Below are 26060 nucleotides of genomic sequence, written 5' to 3'. Positions count from 1 at the left end.
TTCTCTCTATTTAGTTAAAAAAAAAAAAAAAAGAAGAAAAGAAAAAATTCTAAATCAGTCCTCTCCTTCTTGGACCAAAGCTATATATTTTATATTTCCCAAAAGGTACAGTCTGAAAATTCCTCCCACAAGAAACAAAAAGAATGAGGTTGACTGCGGGATGTATTACCGTACCTTTTCATCATGGCTTTTAAAAAAATACCATGTGGGCTGGTAGGGCAGAGAAAATGAGAAAACCTGAAGGGGCATCAAACCTAATGGTTTGGGTCTAGTCCAAAAGATAGTGCGATTGTCAGCTTTTAACTGCTCTATTATCCCAGCTAGTGCTCAAGTCCAGGACTACAACACCAGCAGCTAGTTCATTTCTTAAAGTTTTGATGAGAATTTAAAAGAAAACAAGTAACTTAATTAAAAAAAGAAGAACTTCAAGATATACTTTCTCCTGATAAATTCCATACAGGTAGCTACAAATAAAATTACTTGATATCCAAGACAAACTCTTGTTCCTAAATTACCTTCATAAAGAAAACTGACATGTGCATAGTGTGCTGTGGTACTTGGAAAACTCCAGATTCTGTTTAACAATAATCATGCATAAATGTAGTTTCCTCTTTGCAGTATTAGAATAATCATGGTAAAAGAATAGAAAAGCTGTTGTACTCACAAAAATATATGCACAGCACTGAATCCATGCATTTTTAGATAGAATAATTTAGAAATTGAGAAACAAACTTTTTATTTAAATAAATAGAATGGCAATAAGGAATATAAATTGCCCATTAGCCCTTCTCTCCAGGCGGCATGCCTCCATTTAGTTTTTTTGTTTTGTTTTGTTTTGATATAGAGTCACTCTGTTGTCCAGGTTGGAGTGCAGTGGTGTGATCTCAGCTCACTGCAAACTCTGCCTCCTGGTTCAAGTGATTCTCCTACCCCAGGCTCCCAAGTAGTTGGGACTACAGGCACGTGCCACCACACCCAACTAATTTTTGTTTTTTTTTTTAGTAGAGATGGGGTTTCCGCCATTTTGGCCAGGCTGGTCTCGAACTCCTGACCTCAGGTGATCCACCCGCCTTGGCCACACACCTGGCCTCCATTTAGTTTTAAATGTACCAGAGGTACAAACACACCAATCTTTTATAATTATAAAAAAAATGCTAGGGTGGTCTCTCCCTTTGGCATTAGATATTGTAGGGACTCACTGAAAAAACTACAATAACAACAAAACAACCAAGAGGAGATAGTGTATTTTAGTCAGTAATATGATCCAAATTGCAGAGAAATGTAAGAAAACAAGAAGGTAATAGGTTCTAGTGTTAACTAAAAAGAAGAGCAAAGCTTTCTTGACTCAAGCAAAATGCCTGATCCTTAAAATCTGTTTCAGAAAAATAATTTTATAAATTGAGTTAAACAACCTTAAAATCCCCTGGGAAAACTCCAGCTCTTGTATTTGTTTAGGTATAAATTGTCCTTGTATTTGAAAATGCTCTGTTACTAAAATGTAGCAAGTTAACAAGCATACTTGCTAAAACAAATCTATGTGACTATTAAATTGCCCTAATATCATCTACTCAAGTTTCCTATTTCCCCTAGTGGGTAAGTAAGTAAAGTCTAGATTTTTAAATACTCAAAAGAAATATTTACTGTTTTTCTAGAAATTGCCTCCTTTCTACTCAGTCCATGCCTGAAATAATTAAGCATCAGAAGAGAGACATCTTAGGAGAGATGGAAGCTATAACGTTAATGATGAAGAAGTTCTATGGTTTCCATTGTAGAAATATTCTTTTAGAAATTTTCTTCTTTAAAAAAATAGCCATGAAATTAGTGGTACTAGGAATTCATTTATCTTTTTCTGTCTTTAGGTGACTCATTTTTATAACAAAGTTTGTTCCTTCATCAATCTCCTGAATGCTTACAAAGTAGCAACAATACATCAATATATTGAATAGTCTTGTTGAAACACGTTAGCATTTAATTAAAACAAGTAATCAAATTGTAGGAAAAATTCTGATAAACATTATCTTGTAACTAAAATCTGATAAACAATTTCATTATACTTGCCTCAAATCTTTGAAAAGTTGTCAAACGAAAATCTCCTTAAATTCAGGAAAGCAGTAATAGAGAAGATAATTTCTGAATGAAAACATTTCTGTATGTGCCTGAAGTTTTTAAGAGACTTACTTAATAGTTTCCCTACCACAATGCCACTATTCATACTTAGAATTCCACACCCAACTTACATTTTTAAAACTTCTCTTGCTTTTCCAAAAGAGCTACAAAGGCATTAATGGTTGCCTGGCAATTAGAACTAGGAATCAACCACTAATTAGAAGACAATCATGAATAAGTTATCTACTCAGTATAGAGATGAATGAAATAATTGGCTGTGGAAAATTTTTAGGGACACTTGAAAGAAATAAAGAAAGCAAGTCTTAGGGAAATAGAATAGTCCAAGGAGAACTGTCCGCCATCTTGTTGTCACTGGTCATGTTATAACGGCTTTTTAAAGCAGGTTTAAAACCAGGCCAGCCACTTCTCATTTATCCCACTGAAGCCTCAGTGATTAGTCACAATGGTTTCCTTTTGTAAGAGTCAGTTTCAAGCTGCTCACTTACTGAGACAAATCCTGGATGCATCCAAGCTAAGAATCTTTCATACCAAAGGGAAGAATAGGGAGCTTCACTAAAGGAAAGGGGTTTTATTCAATCTTCCTTAATTAGACAGGACCTCCATGGATGCTTTTGCTCTAAGATCATTTACCCTATGTTTATCATTCTGATGCCAAGCTACGTCATAATCTAAGCTATTATTCTGAGGTTCTATGTCTATGTCTATGACACAAATCTTATATAGTGCCATAATTATCTTTTAATCTATTAGATTCATCCATAAACATGAATTTATTATTCTTAGCACTCACCTGTAGTCTGCTGTTGGGGAATCTGAGTCTGATGTGGCAAGTTCCTAGAAATGATGAACATTTTTGAGTAAAGCTGTGTTTGTTACACACTTGTAAAAAGAGAACAGACATACTAGATTGAAAATCTTTACAGGTAACTGTAACTCCAGTAATGTAATCCAGCACAATTCCCCTCCCCCTTCATGAGTTTACAGATGAGGAAACTAAGGCCTGAGGAGAATAAAAATTAACAATATTTGATAACATGCAGGAATCTTTCACTACTTGCTATACTCTAAAGTACCTCACAACAATCCTAAGAGGTAGACATTAATATTTTCCCCATTTTATGGGTGAGGAGATAGTCTTGCAAGAGATAGTCTTGCAAATCCAACGGCACATACCTAGGACATGGAAGGTAAAGATGTGAACACAGTGGCTTGTGCTCTTAACCTATATACTTTCAGATCCAGGTCTAGAAGACATATGCTCACACATTTTATGGAAAATAAATATAACCTTCATTCACTATCTCAAACATCTGTGTTCTTTTATCTTCATGTCAGGAATGACAGTGGCCATGCATGCAAATGCATTAGCAAAATGCAGAAGTCATCCTTGTTCCTTCCCTCTCCTTCAGTCCCCACATTCATCCACTTAGGGACTTTGGCATTTCTTTTTGTCTCATTTGGATCTGCCCCATTCTTCCCCATCTCCATTGCTAATTAATAATGGCTTGGTTGAAGCCATCATAATTTCTCACTTGGATCCTTGTAATCGATCTGACTTGTTTCCTTGTTCACATTCTTGTCCCCTTATAATCCACTCTGCCTACTGCTGTCAGAATGATCTTCTAAGACAGGGGTCTCCAACCCCTGGGCCACAGAACTTGGCTGCACAGCAGGAAGTGAAGAATGGCAGGTGAGCCAGCGAAGCTTCATCTGTACTTACAGCTGCTCCCCATAGCTTGCATTACCATCTGAGCTCTGCCTCTTGTCAGATCAGTGGCAGCAGTAGACTGTCATAGGACTGTGAACCCTAGGGATCTAGGTTGCGTACTCCTTATGAGAATCTAATGCCTGATGATTTGTCACTGTCTCTCATCACCCCCTGATGGGACCACCTAGTTGAAGGAAAACAAGCTCAGAGCTCTCACTGATTCTACTTTGTGCTGAGTTACATATTTCATTATATATTACAATGTAATAACGATAGAAATAAAGTGTGTAATACTACTCCTGGTCTGTGAAAAAATTGTCTTCCATGAAACTACTTTCTGGTGCCAAAAAGGTTGGGGACTACTGTTCTAAGACACAAGTCTGATTATGTCATTCAAATAACACACATTTCAATATTTCCTTATATTTATTGGAAGATTAAATTTCAGATTTCTTAATGTGACCTGGAAAGCCACAATATATCTCACTCCTACATGGAGTGCCCCATGTCTGCTTGAAGCATGGCTACAACCATATCCTGTACCTAATCAGCTCCCATTTGTCCTTGCAAACTCAACTCAGAACTTGTTATAACATACAGGTATTACTCTTGTAATTAAAAAATTTCCATAAGAAATGTTATTAAAATTTTTAACATATATGGCTCCTCTCTAAGCAACTCACATTTAGGTTACCATTTAGCATGCTTTCATTCACATGCTGATTGTCATTGTATTCTCTGCACATAATATTTAATTGCCCTAAAGTGTATTAACAATAAGAACTATCCTATTTTGTTTAGTATCCTGAGCAGTAAGCATTAAAAAGACTCACATATACCATGGCATGTGTATACCTATGTAACAATCCTGCACAATCTGCACATGTACCCCAGAACTTAAATATATTTTAAAAAGACTCACATAATATACGTTTATTAATATACAGATATACCCACTTAGTTTCAAATTTTGATATTAAAATTAGTTTATGAAAATGTACAATTTAGGTTATGTGTGAAAGAAACCCTAGGAGTCAGTCCTTTGCAATAAAGTTTGATCCAAGCTGGGGATTTTCAAAGTTTTGTGTTTTCTCTTTGGCACTGGGATTCCTCTTAATTGAAACCCTAAGCAAAGCTGTGATGTACAAAAGAGATAAATGTGAGGTTGCCTGGGTTGAAACAAGGGAGTTAGGAATCCTGTCCGCTTTGTTTTCTCTGCCCCTCATGCTGGCCCCTACAGCAATTCTAAGAAATCTCTAAGAAACAGTTTGAAAACCATTGATCTGAATTATTTCAGCCAGGCAAGTATTATGTTCCAAATACAACAATCTAAAGTGGAAAACAGTATTTAAACTCTTAATTTATTCTATAGTTAACACCTTTAAGTGATTTTTTTTAATGTTTCAGTTCCACCTTAAAGATATTACTAAGGAAATAATAAACTCAACTCTAACTCAAGTTGAGGAAGTTACTTAATAATTTGTTCCAACGATTATATTCTTTTTTATTGTTACTTATCAGCCTTACTTATCCCTGTGTGGGCTAGAGGAGTATTTCTTTTGTTTGTTCTTTCAGAATTTCACACAATGTATTTATATTGGTTTTGGTCACAAAGTAAAAAGATCAATTTATAAACTACAAAGAGGGAATCAGTTCTACATTTAAAGATGGCAAGGCAGGCCGGGCGCGGTGGCTCAAGTCTGTAATCCCAGCACTTTGGGAGGCCGAGGCGGGTGGATCATGAGGTCGGCAGATCGAGACCATCCTGGTCAACATGGTGAAACCCCGTCTCTACTAAAAAATTAGCTGGGCACGGTGGCGTGTGCCTGTAATCCCAGCTACTCAGGAGGCTGAGGCAGGAGAATTGCCTGAACCCAGGGGGCGGAGGTTGCGGTTGAGCCGAGATCGCGCCATTGCACTCCAGCCTGGGTAACAAGAGCAAAACTCCGTCTCAAAAAAAAAAAAAAAAAAAAAGATGGCAAGGCAAACATCTTTACTACAGAAGTCAAAATGCAATTAGATGGGCATCTGGCATGGGGTGGGAGGATGTGTTTTACCTACTCAGGTGCAACTAATTTGGGTCTATTCTGTACTCGAAACAAATACAGTGCACCCTCTGTACACAAGCACTTCCTCATTCCTTACCATCTCTCCCTCTACCTAGCCTGTTAACAGATTAAATCAACACATTTCTACAAAATACAAAAATCAAAGAGGATAAAGAAAGTCCAGAATGTACGTGTTGTAACATAGGCAGTCACTGGTAAACAAAGACACAGGTTTTCCCATAGCTCTACATTAAGAATACTTCAAATTCAGTATCAGCATTTGGATGAGGTAGCTGGAGGCCAGACTCCCTTGTTGGCCCTCCTGTTGGCCCTCCTAACTGACCTTTCGGTGGAATTTAGCTTGGAAACCACTGATCAAAGACAACCTATGCTCTGTTGTTTCTCCTCTAGCTTCCATTTGTTCCTCTTTTGCTGCATTGCTAAACTTTCTAAATCACAATGGGTTGGGCTAGGTGAAAAGAGATGGCTGGTTGAGAAAAATGCCACACACAAACTAGCAAGAAATTTAGAGAAGATAGATAAGAAAGCAACTGTGTGTCTTATATTGATTTACGGACTGAAAAGCATAGTGCATGTTCTAAGTGGTTATGTTTGAACAATGCACATGCACTCCTTGTAATTTCAAAGGAAACTTAGATGAGTTATATTAAAAGTGCTTGTGTGGACAAAAAGGTGCTCAACCAAAAATTACTGCGACTCAGCTTCCCCTGAATAAGTCCAACCTATCTCCTATTTTGAGGGGGACCCTTGAGTCTCCAAGATATGTACAACTTGTAACTACATGCGAACCTGTATTAGAGTGTGAATACATCTATGATGGGCATCTTTAAAACTGTGTATTCCATTTAAGTGTTGAAGGAACACAGCTCGTTTAAGAGCACTGCTTCAGGCATACTAGAAAAAATGCCTACAACCTCAACTCTGCTAGTTAAAAGATACAGAAGATGCAGGAAGAAAGTGGAGCATTTTCATCTTTAGTGAGAGCAGGCTCCTAAAGGCAATTATATACAGGAGGGTCAACTTCAAGTAGAGGCCCTAGAATCCTTCCAAGGAAAGACCTTTCTAAAATCATAAAACAATTTAAAATAATGATTATTAGATGAAGTGAAAAATTATTATGCATAAACTGCATTACATAGAAATTTAAGAGAACTGTAACTAAATTATTAGCATTATTTTGTAATTTCATTTTCATTAATTTCATGCATTTAAACAGAAAATTGTGTGAATTAGTCATTGCACAAACTTCATTCTTTAAGAATGCAAAGGTAATGATTTGCAAATTAAGAAATAAGTGATTTTGGGCCGGACGCAGTGGCTCAAGCCTGTAATCCCAGCACTTTGGGAGGCCCAGGCCGGTGGATCATGAGGTCAAGAAATCGAGACCATCCTGGTCAACATGGTGAAACCCCGTCTCTACTAAAAATACAAAAAATTAGCTGGGCATGGTGGCGCGTGCCTGTAATCCCAGCTACTCAGGAGGCTGAGGCAGGAGAATTGCCTGAACCCATGAGGCGGAGGTTGCGGTGAGCCGAGATCGCACCATTGCACTCCAGCCTGGGTAACAAGAGCGAAACTTGGTCTCATAAAAAACAAAACAAAAGAAATAAGTGATTTTGGGGAAGTAAGTACACAATTATTTGTTATTTATACAACTGTTTTAAAGTAATTTGACATTCTTGGATACCCTATACAGTAATTCTGTGAGTAAAGTTGATGATTATCAACTAATTATACTGCTACTTATTTCAAGACTAAAAAGCAAAATGATTTGCATAAAGCCAAAGAAACCATACCAGAGTTGAAAGAAAATGACATTAGTTATGTGGAATACAAAACATTTCACTTTTCAATTAGTTTGGTGGTGTCACTGAACAATAAGAAATAGTAATCTATTTTTGGAAATCAATGGCTTAGAAATATTCTTGGCTGCTTGATACTTCTTCTCAACAGGACACTATAATCTTAAATCTTAGTCCCCTGAAACATTGTCTTCAACTGATACTTTTATTAAAATTTAATTTTTATTTATGAAATTTTACCATAAAGTTGTCATTGTGACCAAAAGGAGGACAAATGGAAAAATACTTAAATAAAAGCCGAAATGATTAGATACTATTTTTAATTAGAAGACTTAATTCTACTTTTATACTTGTTAATTTTCAAAAGATTAGGTAAAACCTATCTCTTGTTTTGAAGAAGAACCAATTATCCTGGATTAGGAATTATGCTTAGAATAATGAATAAGGAAAATTTTTGTGTAACAAATTAATATCTTCCAGAAAAATGTGTGGAGCACTATCCACAATTATTCATTAACTAAGGGGCCTCATGAAGATGCCTACCACTTCAGAAAAATCGACTGCTATTGATGTTGTCATAAGAATAGTGAAGAGGCAGATCTTTCCCTGAAAGACAGCATACTTCACTACAAATTTAATATAAAAATAAATTATTTTTTAGAAAATCAAATATTGGGATCCCTGTCCCCAAGTGTAAGTCAATGCCCCTGTTCCCAAGCATAAGACTACAAAATAACAATTTCTCAATGGCTTTGAGCTGTTCCAGGTTTAGCCATTCAGGCACTGTTTTCTGATTAGCTCTATCTCTCAATCTTGCCATATCATTTTCCTCAGGCAGTTTAGGGAGGTGTGGAAGACTCTAGAGGCTGAGTAGCATGAACTCCCAAATACCTCCAACCTCCTAGACCATGTGCATGGACTGCTCTTCTTTCACAGTTTCGCATGGGGGAATTTAGGAAAAACTTCCACTTTTAAAACTCTATGTAGAGGAATGTGAATAACAACATTTCCCACTCATGAGCCTCACCAGAAATATCAGAGTTTTTGGATTTTCCAATCTTGAAACTTAAGTCCTTTGAGTATTACGCCAGGAATTCTCAACCTTTGTTGAGAAGCTCTCTGCAGGAGCTCTACCACTACCACAACATACACTCCCACCAGACTCCAAATTCCTAGGATGTATACTGTAAAAGCTCTACGGTGATTCTGACACATAACATGATTTGGGAACAAGGCTAGACTCTCTCTTGACATTCCTTTGAGGACCTAATGTTCTATTACGTGGAATTAAATTTTTCTCATTTAAACAATTACAAAGGGCAATCTTTGAGGCACACCAGTCAAATATGTAATAGATTTTTGATGTGAAGTCTTTGGTCACAAACATAACCCCAATCACAACAATGATTCTTTGGGCAAAGTCAATTTACATTTAAGAATTACTTTACATTGTGATTTCCAGAAATGAATTGTAATACATAAGATCAATGTCTATAGAGGAAAAAAATTCTTCCTGCTATTAATGGCAACACTTATTTGCTACAAAGATAACAAAGTACAGATGTAGAAAAACTTACTATAGGAGGGCATGAGGGACATACTATACAATACTTGGCTAGAGCTCTTCATGACTGTCAAGGTCATGGGACCACAAGAAAGGTATATGAAAATGCCCAGACCTGATGAGACTAAGGAAACATAGTGATTATTGTGTCCTAGATGGAATCCTAGAACAAAAAAAGAACATTAGTGGAAAAACTAATGACATCTGAAAAAAGTCTGAAGTCTAGGTAACAGTAAAGTAGCAATACTGGGTTCTTCATTGTGACAAATGTACCATGGTATATAAAATGTTAACAACAGGAGAAACTGGCTGAGGGGTATCTAGGAACTCTCTATTATCTTTGTAACTTTACTATACCTTTATAATCATTCAAAAATAAAAAGTTTATTAAATAATAAATACATTAACAAAGATAAAATTAAGTTGACCTTACATTTCTAGACTATGTGATAGTTTTAACAGCCTATTTATATTATCTCTGTAATTTGAAAAGCAGAAGGAATACCTACAAAATGAAACACCTCATTTCTGGGCACATCTCCAGGTTCTATTCCAGCTTCCCTTTCCACTGCCTCTTTATTCATTTTGCTTACAACCTAAATCAGAGATCCCTCTGAGGTCAATGACAAATGCTACCTATCCCTCCCTCGGGATAGGTAAATAATCTAATCTCACTTCTGACATAATTTAGCTTTGCCCCTTATCAGTGGCTCAAATTTATCTTCTGCAAATGATTAAATATTTTTTCTTTTTTTTGTTATTTTTTGTTTTTTATTTCTGTGTTTGTTATTTAAATATTTTTTCTTACTGGCTAATTTATGGTCCCAGTCTGGCACTCTGTGAAACATTCTACGGAAAAGAAAATATTACCATGTGATTGATAACGGTGGCAGCTCTTCATTACACAATGTTGTGAGTTCTCTATACCTATGATGTCAATCGACTTGTTTGAAGGAACGAACTAGTTTTATGCAGTTTTGAAAGAAAGCTTTGAATATTCTTGAATCTTACTTAGAAGCTAATACAAACCTTTAGCCATATCCATGTCTGAATATTTCTGGTATCAAGTATGAAGAATAAACATGAAATCCTTTGGCTAAATTGTTTATGAATGATAAATTCAGTACACATAGTATGAATGTGAAGATGAAATGCATGCCCTTTTAGGAAGGGTAAATTAATAAGTACAAGGCAGCATTATCCAAGCATATACCTGGTTATTGAGTACTGTAATACCTCCCCAAATATCATATCATTTAATGTTGAGAATTCAGTTCAGTCCAAATGACCAAAAGATTTATGTGTGTCTACTCAGTGCTGAAGTAAAACTTTTAAAACATGGCTCTTTTTCTGGTAAAGAGTAAAAGTTGAATTTCCATGAAGAACAGCTATGATGAACCCCATACAATAAATTCCCTATTATCTGGCATGGTTGGAAAATGAGGTTAATTTAATCACATATTCTGGCTTATAGGGAGTTACCATAGAGACCGTGCACATATTATCCATTTCCAAGCATAAAAGAAAGATAATATACACTCAACACTGAAACGACACCGAATGTAATTTAATTTTCCTCTGATGAGTCAGACGCACTTGATGATCCTGCAGTGCCTCAGAGTAATCATTGTGAACATCATCAATTATCTATGTACCCTATTTATATAGAAGTGCTAGTTAATGGAGCTTTTCCATTAGCAAAAATCTGAATAATGTGAAGCTTTTCTGGACTTAAAACTAGTATGTGTTTAAATTGTTGCAAGTTCAATATAATAGCCTATTGCATTTGCAAATAGATTTGATCAACATAATGATAGTCTTGATGGGGTTATGGAAGAACCAGAAAGATGCATTTGGTATAACTAGACAGAAAATTTTATTTTGTTTGTATATTAGTAGCAACATTGTAAAATTCTAACTACAGGGAATCAAAATACTTTTTAAGGAGCTATTCTTATTTTCAACACATATGATTAGAAAGGGTTATCTTAAAATGATAGCAACCTTTTTCCTCTCTTCAATTTCATTAGCAATAGAGTTTTACTGACTTACATATGTAGTCAAGTTCCCCTACTTACTATAACTAGTTTTCTACTCTAAAATTCTACAGCATTGTTACATTATCAATAGAAGCATTTCTCAAACTGTGTTCTATGAAGAATTGCCTATTCTGACCTTTTCCTATGGATTCATAAAGTATATCAACACACTAAGGGACTGAGGACTGTTGTAGCCTAAAAAAACAGAGAAATAAAACCCTTACATTACAGTACTTGATAACCAGGCATATGCTTGGATAATGCTGCCTTGCACTTACTAATTAACCCTTCTTAAAAGGGTATGCATTTCATCTTCACATTCATACTAAGTATACTGAATTTATCATTCATAAACAATTTGGTTAGCTACAGGACTTCATGTTTCATGTTAAAAGTTTGCAGTGTTGCTACTACTTTTTCTATGTGATTTGAACATTTCATTTTTGAAGGGTATCTGTCAATATTTCACTGACATGCAATATTAGAAACAATAACCTTAAAGAATAAGAAGTACAAATTCTTTTCTTTTTGAAAATGAATGACAAAGCCATTTCATAATTTTCACCTAAAAAAAGCATAAAAGGTTAAATTGTTAATTATTATAATATTATTGAAATTTTACCAATTTTTCTCATCAATATCTACTCCTGGTAAACTGGGTTTTATGATGACCCATAACAGATAGGCTACTGATCATCAGAGAGTATAGAAACCCATCTGTTTCATTCAGTGCAACTAAATTTTGTAGACTTTAATATTTATATCCCTGATATATAATGTTTCTAAAATTCAAAATTGTAAACTTATGCAATTTTACTCATTACTTAAATTACCCACTACCCATTATGTAATTACTCTCTCACATACACATGCACAAAAACACGCACCTTAGTCTGTATGACCTTAAGTGATATTAGAGAACTTTAGAAAAATATTCATAATACTTTTGGATTTCTGAAGTCTTCTGGATAAACTATCTAGTCTGTCTATACTACTCATATTAATTATTATTTAATCTTCAAATTACCACATGCATTCTTTCTGGCTACAAAATAAGCATTCAATGGGAAAAATGTACCCAGCAGAGTTCCCAGGTGAATGTGTTCATTTTAATATCATATCCTAAGGGGTGGTGTGTGTGTGTGTGTGTGTGTGTGTGTGAGCAAGAGAGATAAAGAGTGACTGAGAGAGTGAGAAAGATTTTTCTGCATAGCCACTCCATCTACAAAAGTAAAGTGAAAAAGAGGAGGACCTCAAAAGCCAACTTTGTGACTTCTAGTGCTTGAGTAATTGAATTCAACTCATTTTAACATATGGTTAAAAAGAAAAAAAAAGAGACATGTTCTTATAAACAACAGTTTTACCCACCATTCCCTTATATAATAATGTGACCACTAGGATACATTATATTAGCAATATACGATGTAGCATAATGCTGTATTACAGCATTATACAACATGGTTTCCCAAATGCAACTTTACAATTTCCTCACCCCTTACCCCCTTATCTTTACAAAGTCCTGCCAGGCTTTCTAACCCTGGTCCCTATAGCACTAAACACTTATTTGCACTAATAAAATAAATGTTTATAACCCAGTTTGGAACTGCTTGCCTTGATATACAAGCAGATCACAAAAAACAGGCCAAACACCCTTAATTCTAAGGCAAAAATTTAGATTACAAAGGTCTATGGTAATAACATTTTCAACAGGTTAAAACCAAGTAATTCTAACAATATCTCTAAAAAATAATCAAATTGAAATGCTTAGGATATGCTTCTTTTTTAATAATTAACTCATCTTTGAGCAAACATGTGAGTTTAGTATCAGTGTCAATATTTTAAATATTAAGGTATATGTAGTCTTATTTGGATTAATGGGGGGGGGAAAGGTACATTTCCTAAAAGTAATTGTATTTGTCTCAGGACAGTAGGGGTGGGATTTACACAATTAATATCCTTTTGGTATTTTCTCTTCCAGTTATACACAAACAAACACAACACAACAACAACAGAAAGTTCTGGTCTTTACAGATATTAGTAAAAATATACATCCATATTAATTATGGCTCTAAGTGGACACTTACTGCTGCGTTTGCATCAATGGCATGTTTGTGCTATCATAGTTGTCTGTGTGTAAAGGAGGTATGATTTCTCCAGTCACAGGGTGGAACACAGGAAGTGTTGACAGGGGCCATGCTATCTCTCTATTCTTGGACATGTCTCGAAGCTCCTTGGTAGATTTCTGAATAGCACTGTGATGAACCAGTTGGATGCTAGGTCAAAAAGAAATAAAACAACATATATTTAAAATCATATATTAGCCTAATGGGTCATCAATTTGAAAAAGTTATGAAGTATTTTTATCTTTTAAAGTAACAAGACATTATTGCACTTTGGGCATTCAACAAACTATCTCAGAAAGTCAGATATCTCACATACTTTTAATATAACAAAACTGAAAACTATAAACTGATTTTAAAATACATAAGTGTTTTATTAAACTAAGCTATGAAGCATTGTATTAATATTACTGCCCTAAGTAACAAACTAGTTTTCTATTTATTTTCTATGATTAAGATAAAACTATCATAGCTTTTATGTTTTTGCTTCTGGTGGGGCATTCATAAATACTCACAGAAGTTTCATTTTATGGTAGGTTATTACTGTAGATTCTGGAAAACTTGTATGAAAGGTCTTTTCATCTGTTCTCTGGTTTACAGAAATGCAGATTGGAAATCACATAATATAAATGGCAAGTTAATATTCTGAATCTGAAATATTTTAGGTTTAATTTTTATCTGTTTACTCAGTTTTCAAATCATTTTTAAAGGTTTTAGTTTCTACCCCTCCTAAATATCTCTGTTTAGAAAGCAGCTTTCACATTTATGAAATAAACTATGAAAGATGATGAATGAAAAAAAGCATGGCACACATGTATGGAGCATGATGGGCAACTGAGAAGTGGCAAAAATGATGAAGAAAATAACAGGAAAGAAGACACTTACTCTGGTGTTTGCATGTTTCTCTTTTCCCTAGAAACAAAACAAAATTTGTGAATTAAATAATAGCATTGATATTTGGAACATTAAGACTATATGCTCATGGGATCTTGCATGATGTGGAAATGCTGACATTGTTACTATTAAATGCAACCAGGCAGCATTTGCCACCAGGTTTATGACATTACTTGGATGATACACATACAATGATGGAATACTGATGAGAAACACATAGTAAAATGGAAAAAAAATGGAGATTAAGAATCAAGGCCTTGATTGAAATAAATTGCATGACATAATGAAATCAAGCTACATGTAAAAATGAAAGAATTTGTTACTTGCTGCTTTATTAATTTTTAAACCTTTGCTTTGTTACCCTGACTTCCAGGTAATCTTCAGAGATTACCTTAATTGACATAGATGTCCTGAAAGTACTAACTATTCATGAAGTGAAGACTCATTACTCAAATTATACCTTATTTTCATTAATTTATTCCTAAGTTGAGTTTTAAAAGTATATTTTAAACATTTAGACTGTGTCACCTTGTTTAACAGCAGAATGATTTCAAGAAGAATTTTGACCATCACTTCTGATCAAACTAACACAGTTTTTTTTTAAATGCAATTACAGATCTGCAAAGCAGACTCTGCTCATTCAAGATAGCTTGTATAACCAAAATATCTAGCCTCAATTATTCTTAGGACTGTTTTGCCAGTATGAATTTACATCTAAGCCTTAATAATTTTTGAATAAACTAATTATATCCCCTAATTTGATTTACTAGACTCAAAACTATTTTAATTCATTTTAAATAAATAAAATATTGCAGTTTGACTGAACACAATTTCAATTCATTTACTAACTGTTTTATGAGCTAAATGAAACTTTGCTTTTAATGGAATCTTCTATGTTGTTATCTTAGCAGGATCTCTAATTTTCTTATTAGTCTTAAAGTACTCACACTCCTTCCCGTCGGCAGCACATGATATAAGCGAGTATTAGAAAAAGGACCAGTGCTACTGCCGAGGGCACAGCCAGTGTAATTAGGAAATCCGTGTAATAGTCTCTGCTTTTCAAAGAATCAGATGGGGGTTTGTATTCTCCACCATCAGGTAAAATCCCCTCTCCACGAATCACTTCCTGATAGGTGGACACTTGCTTTGTTTTATCAACCTGATACAAAAGAAGACAATTACACAATAAATTAATAGTTGCGAACATTGAGATTTTAAGATCTGGACACACTAAAACATTCTTTGACAAACCATCTAAAAAGCCATCTTTTCCAATTACTTTATCACTTTGAATCTGCAAGTAGTTACTGGAGGTAGGAAATGTAATGAATGAAAGTAATAAAGGCTTTACTTTGGTCTACTTTCTATGTTCTCCCTAAAACATATATACATATACATTTACATGTGTACATATTTAACGTGTGTGTGTGCCTATGTGTGTAGTTGTTCTTTCTAGGTTTCCTTTCTCTAAAGCAGTAGTCCTTTACACTATCATGTAAATGTCTTATTTCCTAGTGGCAATACTCAAGTGCAGATGTTACCAAACCTAAAACTGGCTGAAAACCAGGTATGCATCTATGGTTTCTAAGTTTAGCGAAAGAGAAAGAAAAAAAAAAAAAAACAGGGACAATTTCCAAATATGTTGTCCTTGATCTTTCTGCCTTCCAGTTGACAGAAGTAACTTTTATGGAAGATAGTCTAGGGAATATGGAACCTAACCCAGTCTTACTTAATTCAATCCCAGAATCAAAAAACTACAACAGTTGTACTATGTTAATTTACCTCCACATTAATTAAGCTGCTTTCACTGAGTTGCATTTAATTATGCTGAAGTTTTTATTGAAGCATACTAAAAATACAGCCATGTGAAATTTGCTACTACATTTGCTACTAAAATAAACCATTGGGGATAATTATTGTAGCATTATTCAGTATCTGCTCCCAAAAAACTCCACTTGAAAAATTTTCTTAATAATACAATGTTAGTAAAAACTTTTGTGTTCTGCCAAAGAATGGATGCTGTGCCTCCTTTTTAAGAATGAGAACTAAATAACTGATGAATTTCTTTTTTTTTTTTTTTTGTCCTTCACATTAGGCAGCTTGTTGTCAAACACAGCCTTATGCTTATTTTTAGAGGGTGAAATTTAGGTCCTGATTTTCCACTTCTTTTTTATTTTATTTATTATGTTTATTGTATGACTCTTATTTAACCTTCTGACACCTTTTGTGGCAAGATATGGCATAAAAATAAATACATATAAAATAAAAATTCCCAAACTTTCCACTTATAAAGCCTTACCACATAAACAAAAATCTTCAAGGCATATGTCATTTTTAAACTTTTAGAGATTGGGTAATAGTCCTAAACATAAACTCATTTTCAAGAACAACCACAAGTAAAATGGCATTGTTAGGGGCTGCCGTCCACTGATGCTGGGAGAGGAATCCGATTTATGGCTGCAGCTGCTCAGTCTCCTGAACCCTTGTATCATTAGCACCATGATTGAAATATTGAGCAAATTTGCCTACAATAATGATTTTACTTGACTTAGGAAGGCAAAGAAGGCCATTTTTCTAAGGGCCATGAGACAAGAGGCATGAGAGGAAGAGTTCAAGGCAAAAGACCACAAGGAGTGCTAAGTGTTACAACATGAGTAATATGTTCTCTAGTACTGGATCCTGGAAAGTTGCCTGCAGCTGGCTCTCTAAGACATGAAGTGATAGTTGTGTTTATGTGTCAACAACTTTGTTCGAATGTCAACTTTAAACTTAGATCTAATTCACTCATCACCAATCATAAAAAGGTGACAGAAGTTAAAACTAAAAGGTCACTAAATTAAAACATCAGTTGGATACATTAAATATCAACAGAAAAAAAGATTTAAAACAACTCTCCTACCTTTCAGATAATAGGATCTAAAAATTTTATAGAGACATATAAAATGATATATAAACTTATACATAAAATATTACACATATCTTAAATATATTTGAAATCTTACATCTTCCTAAATCTTTTAACATGCAAATTAAAATGTGATTTGGAAAGAAATATAATGTTTATGAATTATGGGTAAGATTCTTTTTTCACTTGGAATTGTATCTATAATTTGACTTTTCAGAATATTAAATCATAGCACAATATTGCTTTATTTTCAGATTTATTAGTGTACTCCATCCTCTCCTCCAAGGTGGGGTAGTGGCAGAATATTTAAGAAGAATCTTTCTACACATATCATACTAATTCCATTATTTGTGCCCATTTAGCAGCTATATGGATGTCCAAGTGGTTCATCTGGACACCTGCCAAGCTAATCCAGCCCCAGCAACTAATCAAGGGTAGAATAAGTACAAAAGTGGATATATTCTTTCCTAAATGGATGCACCGTCAATGACCTTACCAGATCCTTAAACTCAGGGAAGTCAACCGCAGTTAAAGTAAAACCAGGGTTTATTCCTAAAAGCAATTCAAGTTTTAGTCAAATGTTACTACCTCCAGCCACATAATTTTTAACTACACTTGCAAAAAACAAAATAAAAACTCACCAATGAAATTTTGCACCAGTCAATGTAAAATTGAGTACGAAATTTTTTATCACATGTTATTACAGGCTCCATTTCTTGACTGCATCTCAACTGATTCTGTGGATTTTCAACTTCTCGTAAACAAGAAGAAAATGGGACATCTGCACCAACCATGACATAAACGCTGTAAAAATGTGAAACTCTCGGGTTATTCTTTAAGAAAATTGAAAACACTAAAAAACAATCTACCTTGAAAGCAGGATTTAGCCTAAGAGGGCAGATGAGAAGCACATGTGAAATTCATGGTCCTGTGGCATAGGCTTATTAAAAGATTGAGAACTAATCATATAGAATTCCCCTCCCACAACATCTGACCACCATATTACTAAAGCTCTACCTATAGTCATTCCTTTTACTCCATACATTAGTCTGGCTATCAAGAAAAAATTATAAAATATACTATCAGCAAAAAACATAGTTTGAAAAGACTGAACAAGCATCAAACCAGACTCAGATATGGCAGAGATGGTGAAATTATCAGACCAGAAATTTCAAGCAACTATGACTAATATGCAGAGGGCTCTAATGAATAAAGTGAAGCTACTTTTCAAGAAATGTTAAAATAACTTCTTTCGAGAGATGGAAAATGATATAGGTCAGAAACTCAGATCTACATAAAGAAAAGTAGAGCATCAGAGAAGAAATAAATGAAGATAAAATAAAACCTTCTGTCATTATTAATTGATCTAACAGATAACAGGTTGTTTAAAATAATAGCAACAACATGTTCGCCCATGTATCCATAAATGTATACATCTATATGTTTATGTACACTTATATATAAGCAAAATGAATGACAGCAATGATACAAGAGAGATGAGGAAGAGACAGGGATTATTTTGTTATCATAAGATACTTGCATTACCTAGAAAGTAGCATAATGTTATTTGAAAGTGAACTTAGATTGGTTTTATATGTATATTGCAAACTCTAAGACCATCACTAAAAGAAAGTTTAAAAAAAAATTGATATGTTAAAAGAGGGGAGAAAGCAGAATCATAAAAAAATGCTCAATTAAAAGTATAAAAAGTGGGAAAAGAGTGGAAGACAAAAACAGAAACAAAAACCAAAGGCAACAAACAGAAAACAATAACAAATATGATAGATTATTTTATTTTCTTTTAGAGACAGAGTCTTTCTCTGTTGCCCAGGTTGGAGGGCAAATCTCGGCTCACTGCAACCTCTGCATCCTGGGTTCAAGTGATTCTCACATTTAAAGGAGAAATTATGCCAATTCTCCACAATATTTCTCACAAGACAAAAGTCAAAAGAATACTTCCTATCTCATTCTGTGAGGCCAAAATTACCTTAATAACAAAACTAGAAAACAGCATTATGAGAAAAGAAACTACACAACACACCAGCATCTCTCATAAACACAGGTGTGAAAATCCTCAAAAAAAAAAATTAGCAAATCAGATTCAACAATGTATAAAAGGAATTATACACAATGATTAACTGGGACTTACCCCAGTTATGGAAGCCTAGTTCAACATCTGAAAATCGGTTAATATCACATCAACAGGCTAAAGAAGAAAAATCACATGACAGCATCAACAGATGTAGGAAAAGCATTTGGCAAAATCCAATGGCAATTTGTGAAAAAAAAATTCTTAGCAAACTAGGAATAGAGGGGAATTTCCTCAATTTGATAAAGAATATCTACAAAAAATCTACAGCTAACATTACTCTAAATGGTGAGAAACTTGAAGTTTTCCCACTAGTATCAGGAACAAATTAAGACTGTTGCCTCTTTATTGTTTTTTGGCATCATACTGGAAGTCCTAACTAATGTAATAAAAGACAAAAAGAAAATAAAAAGTATATGGATTTGGAAGGATAAAATAATACTGTTTGCAGATGATATGATTTAAAAGAATTGATTTTTAAAAATCTCCTAAAACTAGTAAGTAATTATAACAAGATTGCAGGAATCAGTAATTAACAACCTTCCAAAACAGAAAGCATCAAATTACATGAGGCAAAAGCTGATAGAGCTGATACTAAGATAAATATAACTAAAGTCAATCACTTTCCTATATACCAGCATAAACAAGTAGAACTTGAAATTTAAAACATAGGTCGGGTGTGGTGCCTCATCCCTGTAATCTTAGCAATTAGGGAGCCCAAGGCGGGTGGATCACGTGAGGTCAAAATTTCGAGACCAGCCTGCCCAACATGGTGAAACCATCTCTACTAAAAATACAAAAATTAGCTGGGTATGTTGGCACACCCCTGTAGTCTCAGGAGTCAGAGGTTGCAGTAAGCCGAGATTCTGCTGCTGCACTCCAGCCTGGGCAACAGAGTACCTCCAAAATAAAATACTTTAATATAAGTCTAATAAAATAGGTACAAGATCTGGATGAGGAAAACTACAAAACTGATGAAAGAAATCAAAGAATATCTAAATAAATGAAGAGATATTCCATGTTTATAGATAGGAAGACTCAATATTGTCAATATGCCAGTTCTTTCCAAATTAATTATAGATTCAACATAATCTCAATCATATTTGCAGCAGGTTAATTTGCAGATATTAACAAACTTTAAAGTTTATATGGAGAAACAAAAGATACAGAATAGCCAAAACAATACTGAAGGAGTAGAACAAATTTTGAGGACTGACACTATCCAATATCAAGATTTACTATAAAGTTACAGAAATCAAGACAGTGCAGTATTGGGAAATAACTGACAAAACATCAATGGAACAGAATGCATATTTAGAAATAGACTCACATAAATCTGTTAAACTATTCTGTGGCAAAGGAGCAAAATCAATACAATGGAAGAAAGACAGTCTTGAACAAATGGTGTTGAAAAAACTAGACTTATACATGTAAAAAAATGAATCTGGGGGGAAGGACTCAAGATGGTGCTGTGAGAACAACCCAGGATTGAAGCTCGCGGTCAATGCGCAGAAGGGGTGAGTCAGGGACGCATTTCCAGATGGATCTTTGTTGCCCACAGAACGGGGAAATTCCTAGGTATAGAGGAGACGCGGGACGCCAGGCAGAGGTTTTAGCTGGCGCAACCGGCGGCTGGTGCAGTGGCGGCCCGCGTTTTGGCGGCACTACACAGGGGTCCGCACAAAGGGCACTCGTCTGGGTGCCCTGTTGGGCCGGCAACCTGAGACTTGGGAGGGCTGAACTTGAGACTGAACGGGACTTGGACAGTGAGCCAGCCCAGGAGATTCCAGGGTGACAGCGTTTGGGGTAGTGCAGTGGGACAAACAAAAGGGCGATTCCAAAGGCTCCCCGTGGAGGGGTTCCCTGAGGCCGCAGCTCCGTGGGGGAGGGGCGCCTGCCATTACCGAGGTAAACCGCCCCTACTGAGGTACACGCCCATTGCTGACGCAGCCTGCCATTGCCGAGGCAACCCGCCACAACAGAAAGACTCCGCTGCAGGGCGTAGCCTGTGGCAGCAGGGCGGAGACCGCAGCAGCAGGGCAGAGCCTGCAGCAACAGGGCGAACCTCACACCAGCAGGGCAGAGCCTCGGCAGGCAAATAGTGACTAGACTGCCTCCTAGCTGGGCGGCGGACACTCACAAGGAAAGTCGCAACCCCCCCCAGACAGAGCATCTGAGAAAAAAAGGGTTTTTTTTTATGAGTTATGTTGCAGCAGAATTAAACATAGCAGCCTAACAGCCCTGAATGAACAACAGAGCTCACAGCTCAGCACTTGAGCTCCTACAAAGTACAGACTGTCTCCTCAAGCAGCTCCCTGACGCCTCTATATCCAAAAGACTGACATTTGCCAGGCATCATTCTGGGACACAGATAGCAGAAAAAGAAACTGGTAGCATCCCTCACTGTTCCGCAGCTGCTATAGGTGCACCCCAGAGAAGCAGGTCCTGGAGTGGACCTCAGCAGTCGTACAGCGAAGGGCTAGATTAGTAGAAGGAAACCGAGTAACAGAAATACTTCAACATCAACAATCTGGGTGTCCACTCAGAGACCCAATCGAAAAGTCAGCAACTACACAGACGACAGGTGGATAAATCCACAAAGATGGGAAGAAATCAGCGCAAAAAGGAGGAAAACACCCAAAACCAGAACACCTCGCCTCCTAGAAAGGACCAAAACTCCTCACCAGCAAGGGAACAAAGCTGGATGGAGAATGACTGTGACGAAATGACGGAATTAGACTTCAGAAGGTGGATAATGAGAAACTTTTGTGAGCTAAAAGAACATGTTTTAAATCAATGCAAAGAAACTAAGAAACTTGAAAAAAGATATGAAAAAACATTCAAGGAAGTGATAACAAGAATGGATAACTTAGAGAGGAATATGAATGAATTAAAGGAGCTGAAAAACACAATACGAGAACTTCGCGAAGCATGCACAAGTTTCAATAGCCGAACTGACCAAGCAGAAGAAAGAATATAAGAAGTTGAAGATCAACTCAATGAAATAAAACGAGAAACCAAGATCAGAGAAAAAAGTGGAAAAAGGAATGAACAAAGTCTCCAAGAAATGTGGGACTATGTGAAGAGACCTAACCTATGTTTGATAGGCATACCAGATTGTGACAAAGAGAATGAATCCAAGCTGGAAAATACTCTTCAGGACATTATCCAGGAAAATTTCCCCCACCTAGAAAGACAGGCCAACACTCAATTGCAGGAAATACAGAGAACACCACAAAGATATTCCACAAGAAGGGCAACCCCAAGGCACATAATCGTCAGATTCAACAAGGTTGAAATAAAGGAGAAAATACTAAGGGCAGCCAGAGAGAAAGGTCGGGTCACCCACAAAGGGAAGCCCATAAGACTCACAACAGATCTCTCGGCAGAAACTCTACAAGACAGAAGAGAGTGGGGGCTAATATTCAACATCCTTAAAGAAAAGGACTTTCAACCCAGAATTTCATATCCAGCCAAACTGAGCTTCATAAGTGAAGGAAAAATAGAATCCTTTGCGAACAAGCAAGTACTCAGAGATTTTGTCACCACCAGGCCTGCTTTACAAGAGCTCCTGAAAGAGGCACTACACATAGAAAGGAACAACCAGTACCAGCCATTCCAAAATCACCCTAAATGCTAAAGAGCATCAACATAATGAAGAATCTACAACTAATGGGCAAAACAGCCAGCTAGCATCAAAATGGCAGTATCAAATTCACACATAACAATATTAACCCTCAATGTAAATGGACTAAATGCACCAATCAAAAGACACAGACTGGCAAATTGGATAAAAATCCAAAACCCATCAGTGTGCTGTATCCAGGAAACCCATCTCACATGCAAGGATACACAAAGGCTCAAAATAAAGGGATGGAGGAAGACTTACCAAGCAAATGGAGAGCAAAAGAAAGCAGGAGTTGCAATTCTCATCTCTGATAAAATAGACTTTAAAGCAACAAAGATCAAAAGAGACAAAGAAGGCCATTACATAATGGTAAAAGGATCAATACAACAAGAAGAGCTAATGATCCTAAACATATATGGACCCAATACAGGAGCACTCAGATACATAAGGCAAGTTCTTAACGACTTACAAAGAGACTTAGACTCCCACACAATAATAGTGGGAGACTTTAACACTCCACTGTCAATAATAGACAGATCAACCAGACAGAAAATCAATAAGGATATCCAGGGCTTGAACTCAGACCTGGAACAAGCAAACCTGATAGACATTTACAGAACTCTCCACCCCAAATCAACAGAATATACTGTCTTCTCAGCACCACATCACACCTACTCTAAAATTGACCACATAATTGGAAGTAAAGCACTGCTAAGCAAATGCAAAACAACTGAAATCATAACAAACAGCCTCTCAGACCATAGTGCAATCAAGTTAGAACTCAGAATTCAGAAACCAACTCAGAACCGCTCAGCTTCATGGAAACTGAACAACTGGCTCTTGAACGTTGACTGGATAAACAACGAAATGAAGGCAGAAATAAAGAAGTTTTTTGAAACCAATGAGAACACAGACACAACATGCCAGAATCTCTGGGACACATTTAAAGCAGTCACTAGAGGAAAGTATACAGCAATAAGTGCCCATATGAGAAGAATGGAGAGATCCAAAATTGACACCCTATTATGAAAATTGAAAGAGCTAGAGGAGCAAGATCAAAAAAACTCAAAACCCAGCAGAAGACAAGAAATAACTAAGATCAGAGCTGAACTGAAGGAGATTGAGACACGAAAAACCCTCCAAAAAATTAATAAATCCAAGAGCTGGTTTTTTGAAAGATCAACAAAATAGACAGACCACTAGCCAGATTGATTAAAAAGAAAAGAGAGAACAACCAAGTAGATGGAATAAAAAATGATAAAGGGGAAATCACCACAGGTTCCACAGAAATTCAAACCAACATCAGAGAATATTAAAAACAACTCTATGCACATAAACTAGTAAACCTGGAAAAAATGGATAAATACCTGGACTCCTGTGTCCTCCCAAGCCTAAACTAGGAGGAAGCTGAAACTATGAATAGACCAATAACAAGGGCAGAAGTCGAGGCAGCAATTAAGAGCCTACCACACAAAAAAAGCCCAGGTCCAGATGGGTTCACAGCCGAATTCTACCAGACACACAAAGAGGAGCTGGTACCATTCCTTCTGAAACTATTCCAAATAATCCAAAAAGAAGGAATCCTTCCCAAATCATTCTGAGACCAATATCATCCTGATACCAAAACCCGGCAGAGACCCAACAAGAAAAGAAAACTTCAGGCCAATATCCATGATGAACATAGATGCAAAAATCTTCAATAAAATATTGGCAAGCCGATTGCAACAGCAAATCAAAAAACTTGTCCATCATGATCAAGTAGAATTCATCCCGGGGATGCAAGGCTGGTTCAACATACGCAAGTCTGTAAACATAATTCACCACATAAACAGAACCAAAAACAAAAACCACATGATTATCTCAATTGACGCAGAGAAGGCATTTGACAAAATTCAACAGCCCTTTATGCTAAAAACCCTCAATAAACTCGGTATCGATGGAACGTATCTCAAAGTAATAAAAGCTGTTTATGACAAACCAACAGCCAATATCATACTCAATGGGCAAAAACTGGAAGCATTTCGTTTGAAATCCGGCACTAGACAAGGATGCCCTCTCTCACCACTCCTATTCAATATAGTACTGGAATTTCTAGCCACAGCAATCAGGCAAGAAAAAGAAATAAAGGGTATTCAAATTGGAAAGGTGGAAGCCAAATTGTCTCTATTTGCAGATGACATGATAGTATGCCTAGAAGACCCCATCGCCTCAGCCCAAAAACTCCTGAAACTGATAAGCAACTTCAGCAAAGCCTCAGGATATAAAATCAATGTACAAAAATCACAAGCATTCCTCTACACCAATAACAGACTTAAAGAAAGCCAAATCCAGAACAAACTGCCATTCACAATTGCTATAAAAAGAATAAAATACCTAGGAATACAACTCACAAGGAACGTAAGGGACCTCTTCAAGGAAAACTACAAACCACTGCTCAACGAAATCAGAGAGGACACAAACAGATGGAGAAACATTCCATGTTCATGGTTAGGAAGAATTAATATCGTAAAAATGGCTATACTGCCCAAAGTAATTTACAGAATCAACGCTATACCTGTCAAGCTACCATTGACTTTCTTCACAGAACTGGGAAAAACCACCATGAACTTCATATGGAACCAAAAGAGAGCCTGCATAGCCAAGTCAATTCTAAGCAAAAAGAACACAGTGGGGGGCATCACACTACCGGATTTCAAACTATACTACAAGGCTACAGTAATCAAAACAGCATGGTACTGGTACCAAAACAGAGATAGAGACCAATGGAGCAGAACAGAGGCATCAGAGGCAACAACATATCTACAACCATACAATATTTGATAAACCCGACAAAAACAAGCAATGGGGAAAGAATTTCCTGTTCAACAAATGGTGTTGGGAAAACTGGCTAGCCATGTGCCGAAAGCAGAAACTGGACCCCTTCCTGACACCTTACACTAAAATTAACTCCAGATGGATTAAAGACTTAAACATAAGACCTGGCACCATAAAAACCCTAGAGGAAAATCTAGGCAAAACCATCCAAGACATAGGAGTAGGCAAGGACATCATGACCAAACACCAAAATCATTGGCAACAAAAGCCAAAATAGACAAATGCGACCTAATCAAACTCC

General features: G+C 36.1%; 2 protein-coding genes across 13 annotated transcripts in view; one reads left to right on the top strand and one right to left on the bottom strand.

Moving 5' to 3' along the window:
• SGCE (sarcoglycan epsilon) overlaps positions 1-26060 on the bottom strand; it is a 75938-nt gene that overhangs the window by 416 nt on the left and 49462 nt on the right. For 3 of the 12 annotated variants that reach the window (XM_009002419.5, XM_009002423.5, XM_009002424.5), the window contains 6 exons: positions 17870-18032; positions 15271-15482; positions 14315-14341; positions 13394-13582; positions 2918-2961; positions 2059-2093 (listed from right to left, as the gene is read on the bottom strand). In XM_009002419.5, coding sequence (XP_009000667.1) covers positions 2059-2093; positions 2918-2961; positions 13394-13582; positions 14315-14341; positions 15271-15482; positions 17870-18032 — 670 coding nt within the window. The remainder of the gene's footprint in view (positions 1-2058; positions 2094-2917; positions 2962-13393; positions 13583-14314; positions 14342-15270; positions 15483-17869; positions 18033-26060) is intronic. The other 9 variants (XM_009002421.5, XM_002751591.6, XM_002751592.6 and 6 more) reach the window with 3 other exon arrangements.
• CASD1 (CAS1 domain sialic acid O acetyltransferase 1) overlaps positions 1-26060 on the top strand; it is a 135905-nt gene that overhangs the window by 83359 nt on the left and 26486 nt on the right. The gene's annotated exons all lie outside the window — the stretch shown is intronic.

Source organism: Callithrix jacchus, chromosome 11 (genome assembly GCF_049354715.1).
Source record: "Callithrix jacchus isolate 240 chromosome 11, calJac240_pri, whole genome shotgun sequence".
NCBI classification, from domain to species: Eukaryota; Metazoa; Chordata; class Mammalia; order Primates; family Cebidae; genus Callithrix; species Callithrix jacchus.
The sequence above is the reverse complement of the archived record's forward strand: the minus strand, read 5'-3'. Positions and strand labels throughout refer to the sequence as shown.